General features: G+C 56.6%; 1 protein-coding gene across 1 annotated transcript; it reads left to right on the top strand.

Annotated features, from left to right (window-relative positions):
- Window positions 1-997: 997 nt before the first annotated feature.
- Znf703 (zinc finger protein 703) lies at window positions 998-5139 on the top strand. The gene is made up of 2 exons (XM_055593493.1): window positions 998-1419; window positions 2251-5139. Exons 1-2 carry the CDS (start codon window positions 1168-1170, stop codon window positions 3784-3786), a joined length of 1788 nt encoding a protein of 595 aa, XP_055449468.1. The 5' UTR covers window positions 998-1167; the 3' UTR covers window positions 3787-5139.
- Window positions 5140-9976: the final 4837 nt, after the last annotated feature.

Raw genomic sequence — 9976 nt, 5'->3', positions numbered from 1 at the left:
CTGGGGGTGTTGGAACCAATGGAGTAGTCTCTGGAGTTTGTGTAGCCCAGTGGTAAAAAGACGCGCCCCCATGCCCGCCCCAGGGCACCGGCCTCTGCTTTGATGCCTCTCCCCACCCCCGTCGCCAAAGAGCAGCTGGCTACAGCACAGTGAGGAAGCTTTATGGGTTTAAACAAGACAAGAACCCTGAAACACACCTAAACACGATCTATAATTCAGTGCGCCCCCGGGGCGTTCCAGGCGCTTCGAGGCGGCACTCCTTGGCCAGGGTACAGCGCTTCAGCTCGACCATCTCACCGGGAAGGGAAGGGAGCCCTTCAATTTGCAGGCTGACTGGACAAGCTCAAAGTAGTTAGAACGGCGGCTCTCACGCAGCGCCAAGGGAATCGTGGATGCCCCGGAGGCTTCGGCGCTTCCAAGTGAACACATCCGGGCGAGGCCGATTAGGGGAAAGAGAACTGGCCGCTGTAGCTCGGAGAAGCGACCCGGCTCCCTAGGCATGGCCGGCCCCCAGGCTGCCCCCGGGAGAGGCTTGGATACCAAGACCCGGGCCGGCGCCGTGTGCGTTCCCAGCCCTGTCCCCATCCTAGACACTGGGAGACAGCCCCGGCTAGCACACTCGCGCGCGCGCGCACACACACTCGCACCCTGTGGCAGCCGGCCACAGGAGAGGGGCGCGGAGCCTGCGTCTAGAAGTCCCATCCCTCGTGTGCCCGGCGGCGAGGGCAGCCCGGCAGAACCCGGAAAGGGGAGCCGTTCCTGCGCTCAGCAAAGGCCGGGAGGCGGCGACGGGCGAGGGCCCTTTAAGAGTCTCCCCGCCCACCGGCGGCGCCCGCCTCCGCCCGCCGCTCTCCCCGCCCCGGGGTCCGGGAGAGAGCTGCGATTGGGCGGGCGCGGCGATCCCTTTGAAGTGTGGCTGCGGATCGCGGCTATTTGACGTGCCACTTGCGGAAGGCGAAGGTTTTTGTGTTGCTCGCCTGGGCTAGCGGCGGCGGCGGCGGCGGCGGCGGCGGCGCGGCGGCGGCGGTGGAGGAGGGGAGGCTGCACCGAGGCGCAGCGGCTGCCGCACGGCGTTCGACGCAGCGGAGCGAGCCCACCCGCCCCGGGAGCTCGCCTCCCGGAGCTTCCCCTCCCTCCCCGCCCCCCCAGTGGCGCTGCCTCCTCCAAATGAGCGATTCGCCCGCTGGATCTAACCCAAGGACACCCGAGAGCAGCGGCAGCGGCGGCAGCAGCGGCGGCGGCGGCGGGAAGAGGCCGGCGGTGCCGGCAGCGGTGTCCCTCCTGCCCCCGGCGGACCCCCTGCGCCAGGCGAACCGGCTCCCTATCAGGGTCCTGAAGATGCTGAGCGCTCACACCGGTCACCTCCTGCACCCGGAGTACCTGCAGCCGCTGTCCTCCACTCCCGTCAGCCCCATTGAGGTCAGTCTCCTGGCTCTGCCCACCCGGACTTGAACCCGTTCCTCCACCGTGCGGTGCAGAGCCATAGCCCTGCTCCCTGGCCCCTGTAGCTCGGTGCGCCGCGCCGGGGCGGTGAGGCTGGCCACACTGGCGGACCTCATGAGGAGGGACGAGAGGCAGGAATCAGATCCCTCCAGGTTCTCCCTAGACCACTGGGTGGAGGGTTTTTGCCTACTCGCCCCTCGGAGCTGCGTGGTTTCTGCCGGACTGGGTTTGCTCTTGTGCCCAGAGCCTTTTACTTTTCCTCTGGCCCCCAGAGTCCTTTCCAAAGACGGCTCCTGGGCCTCCCTCGCCGCCACCCCCGATCCGTGTCCCACTGCGTCTCCCCCGGCCTCTTGGGGCACACTGCACAACACCCAGACGCTCGGGATCTCGGGCCTTTCTTCATCCGACTTCTCCGGTTGTCCTCCCCGGGAGGGAGGGAGAGGGGGGGAGAGGGAGTGGCTACTCCCAGGGCCAACTGCAGCTCTGCCTTTGGAAGGCGCCTCTCCCTGCCCTGATCCCGAGCGCCGTCGCCACAAACCCGTCCCAAACGAAGTTCTCCCAAACTAAAGGTTCAAGTTTTTCCCTGGGCCAAGGAGGTGGGGGCGGGGGGGGGAGGAGTAGATGAAAAGGGGCGACTCCAGAGAAAGCCACCTTTAACCGGGAAGGCAGGTGTTGGGGACTAACCCACGACGCTGCTCGGCCGGAGCCTGGCCCGGGTCGCCGGCGCGCCCCTGCGCGTCCCTGCGCGCTCAGCGGGTCTCCTGATCTCACCCTTCTCCCCCTCCCCTTCGCCACTGTCTCCCACAGCTGGACGCCAAGAAGAGTCCGTTGGCACTGCTCGCCCAGACCTGCTCGCAGATCGGCAAACCCGACCCGCCGCCCTCGTCCAAGCTCAACTCGGTAGCGGCGGCGGCCAACGGGCTGGGATCCGAGAAGGACCCGAGCCGCTCCGCCCCCGGGGCCGCCTCGGCGGCCGCCGCGCTCAAGCAGCTGGGGGACTCCCCGGCCGAGGACAAGTCCAGCTTCAAGCCCTACTCCAAGGGCTCCGGCGGCGGCGGGGACTCCCGAAAAGACGGCGGCTCCTCGTCCGTGTCCTCCACCTCGTCCTCCTCCTCCTCGTCCCCCGGAGACAAGGCGGGCTTCAGGGTCCCCAGCGCCACCTGCCCTCCCTTTCCTCCGCATGGAGCACCGGTCTCCACCCCGTCCGCCTCGTCCTCGCCCGGCGGCTCCCGGGGAGGTTCCCCGCACCACTCGGACTGCAAGAACGGTGGCGGCGGCGGGGCCGGCGGCGGGGAACTTGACAAGAAAGACCAGGAGGCCAAGCCCAGTCCGGAGCCATCCGCTGGGGGCCGAGGCAGCGGCGGGGACTCGGCTCACGGCGGCTCGGAGGCCTCGGCGTCAGGGCGCAAGTCAGAGCCGCCCTCCAGCCTGGTGGGGGCGGGCCACGTGGCTCCAGTGTCGCCCTACAAACCGGGCCACTCGGTGTTCCCGCTGCCGCCCTCCAGCATGGGCTACCACGGCTCCATCGTGGGCGCCTACGCCGGCTACCCGTCTCAGTTCGTGCCTGGCCTGGATCCTAGCAAGTCTGGCTTAGTGGGAGGCCAGCTGTCCGGGGGCCTGGGCCTGCCACCCGGCAAGCCTCCCAGCTCCAGCCCGCTCACCGGGGCCTCTCCGCCCTCCTTCCTGCAGGGATTATGCCGTGACCCCTACTGTCTGGGAGGTTACCACAGCGCCTCGCACCTCGGCGGCTCCAGCTGCTCCACTTGCAGCGCTCACGACCCGGCCGGGCCCAGCCTGAAGGCCGGCGGCTACCCTCTGGTGTACCCCGGGCACCCTTTGCAACCGGCTGCGCTCTCCTCCAGCGCGGCCCAGGCCGCGCTCCCGGGCCACCCCCTCTATACCTATGGCTTCATGCTGCAGAACGAACCGCTGCCGCACAGCTGCAACTGGGTAGCGGCCAGCGGGCCCTGCGACAAGCGCTTTGCCACCTCCGAGGAGCTTCTCAGCCATCTGCGGACTCACACGGCCCTGCCCGGCGCAGAGAAACTTCTGGCCGCCTACCCCGGGGCCTCGAGCTTGGGCAGCGCCGCGGCCGCGGCCGCAGCCGCAGCCTCCTGTCATCTGCATCTCCCCCCGCCCGCCGCCCCCGGCAGCCCCGGGTCGCTGTCGTTGCGGAGTCCACACACTTTGGGGCTAAGCCGATACCACCCCTATGGCAAGAGCCACTTATCCACAGCCGGGGGCCTGGCCGTGCCGTCCCTGCCCACAGCCGGACCCTACTACTCGCCATATGCACTGTATGGACAGAGACTGGCCTCCGCCTCGGCGCTCGGATACCAGTAACTACAGCTCTGGCCCCTCCCAGCCCTGCCCCACCCACCCCTTCCTCCCGCGAGTCCCACCTTCAGACGCTGCGACCTCCACTACTGCTTACCCCTGCCGGGATCCAGCCCAGCCCCTCCCGCCGGACTGTGTATTTATTTACTATAATGTTAGCTTACAAGCTGGAAATATAAGTGCATTAATGGCCCACATGAGTCAATGGTATGCAAAAAGTCTATCTCCCCAAATAATATTAACCACCCAGATAACGGCACGACCCCATTTCCCTCTCCCTTCTTTTTATTTTGCTCCCCCTTAGGTGTATATTTTTAAGGTGGTTTTTTTTTGTTTGTTTGTTTTGTTTTGTTCTTCTGTTGTTGTTTTTGACTGATTTGGTTCTAAGGAATGAAGGGAGAGCCGGGGTCCTTCGCTTTTAGTTCCCCCCATCTTGGGAAGTCTCTTGCATGAGTCTTAACTGTTAAAACCGCATTTCTTCCCTTTCCCTTCCACCCACTCTTGTTTCTTTCCACGTGAGGTTTTAAGTTTTTTCCTTTTGTACAAGAATTGTAATAATTTTTTTTTGGGGGGAGACAAGGGGGACAACCGTGGTGGCCGGAGATCTTGAGCTTTGCTGAACCAGGTCTCTATATGCACTTGGTTCTAGGCTCTGGCCCCTCAAATCAGATCACAGCCTTGACCCTCCAGGGTGCTCAGCTCCGGGGCCACCAGCGGGCTCCCCCTTGCAGTGACCCAGCGGCCTCCCACTGAGCCTGCCATCCATTCTGTACTATCTGGCCCTTAAGGGACCCATGCCTTGCCCTGAAGTCAGATTGCTGGCTGATGGGAACCTGACCCATCCAATTAAACGTCTCAGAAGGCCCCGCTGGCACGAAATTGCTCTTTATATTTTGTGAAGTACTTTACCGTCATTGTTTTTTTTTGTTGTTGTTGTTGTTGTTGTTTTTTTTTTTCTTTCTCTCTCTCTCTTCCCAGTTGGGACTGAGCCTGTCCCCTTCTCCGATGAGGAGAGGGGCAGGGCGGGGGATCCTTGAGGGCTCTCCCCAAAGTACACTAGTCCCAAAGTCAGCAGACCAGACAACATCCGTAGCTCTGTTGGGGGCAGGCTGGGGACTCAGGGAGCCCTAGGAGCACAGCACTCCCTTCGCCCTGTCCCAGACCTGAGCCAGCAATCGCCAAAGCTGGCAGTGGGTTTCCCTGGGTTCCTGCGGTGGCTAGGATTAAAGACCTCTCCCACACCTTCCCTCCCTCCCAGTCCTACGCAGCAGTGCCGGGGCTGCGGGGCCTCCTGTGGGGTGAACAGAGCTCTCTCCCTTGCTAAGACTATTTTGTTAATAAATGGAATACTTGGCTATATTCACACCGTGGTGTGTTTCTCTCTTGCCTCACGTAGTTCCGCTTCCAGACACCTAAGCAGATGTCCTTGTTTTGTTTTGTTGGTTTTTTTTTTCTTTTTTTTTTCTTAAGAGCTTTAAGATTTCCTTCTGAGACTCCCGCTTCCAAGACGCGTTTAACGCCTTTTCTCTAGGAGAGGACTTGCACCAATGTATTACAAATTACATAAAACCATCTTTGCTTATTCTTTTTTTCCATTTGGTTGTTTGGCTCCCAGGGTTACTTCAAAGGCCTTGGCATTTCCTGGGGGCAAAGTGGAGCGAGGGTGTGTGTGAAAGTGGATCTTCCTCCGGGGCGGGAACTCAAGGGCTACGGGCTGAGAAAGGGAACCAGGAAGGAAGGAGAGCTGAACGAACTCCCTCTGCCTTACCCCAAGCCCGGCGGGAGGACGAGCAGAGACGTGGCTCTGGCGCCATCTCGTGGCAGTAAGGAGAGCTACAGGCTGAGAGGCTTCAACTTGTCCGACCTTTTGCGGTGCCCAAGATTTTATACTTTGTGCTCCTGGGTAGGAGGGATTCTTTTCACGACCAAAGGGTAAACACTTGCTCAGAGGGCCGTTTCGTGAGGCTTGAGGGCGCCTCACCCAACTCTGTGTTATCGACTTAGGTCCTCTGGGACTCTGGAAACTCGGAACCAGTTTGGTTTTGCCGAGAATTCTCAGCGAAGATCCAGGACCCCGAAGCCATTCTGGTATGGGGAATCTAGGCTCAGAGACCCAGTTCTTACCCGAATTCTTTCTACTCACTTGTGTCCTCTCGCAGTGGAGAACAGGGACTGTTAAGCAGGGTGTTGGCCCGGTATACTTGCCTATTGCATGAAATAGAGGTTCCGCAGTGAGTCTTCAGGGATACCCTGAGCCCAGGTCCCCAGTCATCAGCTGCTAGTGCCAGCATGGACCGCTTGCTCTCCACTGGGGGCGGCCACAGCAGCAGGATTGCAGACGCTGGTTGGCCAGCCAGGCTGCCCTGCGCACGCACACACGGCCTGGGGGCACCTCAGTGGGTGCCACAGGGCTTTGGACCTGTTGCTGCTGCGCTTTGCCCTCTCTGAGGATAAAACTACCTAACAGGTAGTTTGTACCTACAGACTTCCGGCTTCTGAAGCTTGGTAGGCAAGAGTCCACTGCCAGAGGTGGGCCAGGGGGGCGCATTCTCCCATCTAGGCTTATCAGTGTTCACAAACGGAACCTCTGGGTTGAGGCTCCCTGAAAAGTCGCACCGCTCTGGACACTTCAGTACAATGCGCGACATTTATGTATCCCCAGATCTCTGCGTCTAGACAAAGTTCTGTCAGTTAAATGAACATCAAGTTGTGTGGTTGCTGTTGTTGTTGTTGCTTTTGTCCAGTACCCGTGCTGGCCACTCAATGACCGTATGCTGCTGGCATCCCTGGAGGACAGGAGTCCAGGGCAGCCAGGCAGCGAGTCACCCTGAGACCAGCCCCAGGTGGGCCCGGGAACCAGCATTGTTTGGTGGTTCACTCTCCCACACACCTGAAATGCAGACATTCCCCGTTTTGCTTTCTATTTATTGTTTCTTTCCCAGTTTCCTTTCCTCCCAATTCCCTGCTTTCCCCTGCCCTCCCCCACAACCCTCCCGGGCAGACACTTTCGTTTCTTTTCCAGCATCCCTTAAAACCAATGGAAAGGGCTCCTAAACTTTTTTCTTTTGGCTTTGTGGTCGGTAACTCTTCCTCCCTGGGGAAGAGTTTCTTCTCTAGTTAGGAAGAAAGATGAAAAAGATTCTTCTCTCCCATAGCTAACAAGTCCTCTCTATACTAAAAGAAAGCTTTGCTAATAGCTGCTCGGGCTACACCTTTGGTATGAAAAAAAAAAAAAAAAAAAAAAACTATTGGAAAACTATTGCACTTGGGACCAGGGAGGGCGAACTGAGCCTGGTTGGACTAACTTGCCCAAACTACCCTGGCAACCAAATGGCTGGAAATAAGATTTTTACCCTTAAACAATGCCTCCCCACCCCGAAACTCATAAACTAGAATTTTTTCCTAAGAAATTGCCTGTTATAGTTAGCTGGTGGGGAGTTTACTTTTAACAGCTTAATTCCTATTAATCATCATTTTAATAGAGAGGAGCTCTCCCTACAACAGCTGCCTATTTGTATACTTGATATATCTGGCAACTCCCACCTTGTATTTCTCTACCTCCTTTTCTCCAAATATCTCCTCCTCCTCTTTCCCCTAATCTCTCCAGGCTCCAGAAATGAGACCTGTGTTCCTGGGGCACCAGGCTGGAAGCCACAAAGCTGGAACCTGAGACATTGGATGTTCCTGGCTCTGAGTCCTATTTTCACACCTCTTGCTGGGTTATTTTTGTGGCCCTGTGGGCAGCAGAGAGGAGAAGAGAAGGAGGGGGAAGGCCTGCCCTCAGATATAGGCTTGGTTTAGTTGGATGTGGTTTTAGCCTTCCGGACTATCCTCGATTTTCCACCACTCGCCATTCCCAGACAGCTCTGGTCACCTCTCTCAGCCCATCCTACTGTCCTGTATTTGTATCGGAGCTAACTCCCTTCTGATGCGTGTTGGGGTTGGGCAGCATCCGTCTTGCAGTAATCCCGAGGCCTGCACTTTATTAATCATTCTGTAGAAGAAGCTGCACTCCACTTTTCTGTTTGATTTGATTTCATTCATCCTGTCTTTTTGCAAAATAGATGGTTGAGTGCATCCGATAATGTATGGTTTAATTTGGAGCACTATGGGTTTGAATTACCATTTTCATAATGTGCTGTGCATTAATGTGTTACATCATTTATAAAGAAGAATGTGCTAGGTTTCCAACTTTCTCCTCAAAGACAAAGTCACCTGAAGGAAACAAAGCTTAGATCACATTTACTCATCTTCCCCTTCCTCCCGGAGTAGCTCCTGCTTCCTCTACAGGGTCACATGACCAGGGCTCATAAAACCAACAAGAGGTTTTTCATTCACATAATGCAGGTGGGTGTGGAGGTTTGGGGGCAGCTTGCACAGGGCTGCCCTAAGCTGTCCATGGCAGTACAAAGCGACCCCTCATTATGGCCCAACAACAGCTTTGCAGCCAACCAGCTTGCATTTTTTTGCTGAGACCTCCAGCGGATGGCTCTTGGTCGACCCTAATCCCAGCACTCCCTCTCCGATGGCTGTAATAACACCAGCTGTCTGTTACTCAAACTGAGTGAGGAGGAAAAAGCACTGATTATCCAAATACAGTCATTAAAGGGGAAATGTGTTTTTAGGACTGTCAGAGTGATTAATGAGGGCTAGCCGTCTTTGCAAATGCACTTGTTTAGTCTAACTGGCAGCTTGTATTTTCCTATTGATTTATTGCAGCCGTTGCCGGGCCTTGGTGTGTGCGAAGTCAGGGCACTTCACAACTGTGCCCTGTTTAAACAGGAAAAGCATGCACCATTTTGTCCAGGAGGGAGGAGACAGCCTAAAGCCTCTCTCTTCAGTGTAGCCTCCAGGGATGCAGACCAACAAAGAAGACATTAAAACCAGCAACCAAAGAGGGAAGGAAACTGCCTCCCCTTGGTCTTCCCAGTTATTTTGCTCCAAGGTCAGTGGAGACACATCAGGCTCCGACAAAGCCTGCCCTAATGTAACCCTCAGCCTGCCCACATTTCTCCTCCAGTGGCCAGAATCCAGCTGTCAGTCACTGGGTCAAAGGACAGGAAAGGGCCCCAGCAGAGAAAGAGCCAAGAGAGGGAAGTGATGAGGCCAGGAAGGAAAAAAAAAAAAAAAAAAACAGAAGTCATCAAACCCCTGTAGTCTAGCAAGGAGCCGGTAGGCAGTGCACTTCGAGGCGCTAACAGTTGGGTCGACTTTTAAAGAGAGACAGGGGAACCGCTGAAGCCACACTTCCATCTTTGTATTTGTGCCTTTCCCGTTTTGATAAATAAGGTATGTAATGAAACAAACAAACAAACAAACAAAAAAAAAACACAAAACACAAACGCACACAAAATGGCGGCTTGAAAAGTCTCACGATTTGGGGGATTGTACTCATGGTCCCAGATAACGGTTTCGAGGCTGTATCTGGGCCCAGCACAATGCAGGATAGCAATGCAATACCAAGGGCAACTCTAGAAACCTCTTGCCCACGAGACAGGGAACGCTATAGCATGACACTTTAACTGTAGCTCTGCCCATCTGACCCAGCGCCACAGTCTGCCCTGCAGACAGAAGACCTGGAGAGACACAGTAAGATGCCGCTGTGTTGACGAAACAGTCACACTCTAGAAGAGGACGGAACCATCAGAGGAATGGTGGAAGGACCCAGGCTCCCAGTTCCTACCGGCCCTCCCGTGGCTTCGGGTTAGTAGAGGGCTTCTGTGGTGGGGAGAGGGATGGGGTTGAGCCCCTGGGTCAGCTTTTCAACCTGTGAGTTGCGACCCCTATGGGGTCAAATAATCCTTTCACGGGGGTCACATATCAGATGTTTACATTGTGATTCCTAACAGTAGCCAATTACAGTTATGAAGTAGCCATGGAAATAATTTTACAGTAGGGGGGGTCACTACAACATGAGGAACTGTATTAAAGTGTGGTAGGAAGGGTGAGAAGCACTGCCCCAGGTCAGTAATGTCCACTGCTGGAGAAAAATCAAGAAACAGGTTTTGGGGCTGGAGAGACGATTTTGTGGTTAAGAGTACTTGCTGCTCTTCCAAAAGACCTGGGTTCCGTTCGCAACCACCTGTAACTTCAATTCAGCGGGATCTGATTCCCTCTTCTGGCCTCCGCTGACACTTGCACACTGTGGCCTTCTCTCCTCTGGACACATATACTTAAATAAAAATAAAACAAATCT

The sequence above is a fragment of the Psammomys obesus genome, unplaced genomic scaffold (assembly GCF_907164565.1).
Source record: "Psammomys obesus unplaced genomic scaffold, mPsaObe1.curated_primary_1811, whole genome shotgun sequence".
Classification (NCBI taxonomy): Eukaryota; Metazoa; Chordata; class Mammalia; order Rodentia; family Muridae; genus Psammomys; species Psammomys obesus.
Note: the sequence above shows the minus strand (reverse complement) of the source record. Positions and strands in the feature narration are given on the sequence as shown.

What these genes read in the sequence shown, in the direction of transcription:
- Znf703 (XM_055593493.1), top strand. Translation starts at nt 1,168, where the DNA reads ATGAGCGATTCGCCCGCTGGATCTAACCCAAGGACACCCGAGAGCAGC. An exon ending in CTCCCGTCAGCCCCATTGAG is followed by an intron (nt 1,420 to 2,250) that starts GTCAGTCTCCTG and finishes TGTCTCCCACAG; the next exon opens with CTGGACGCCAAGAAGAGTCC.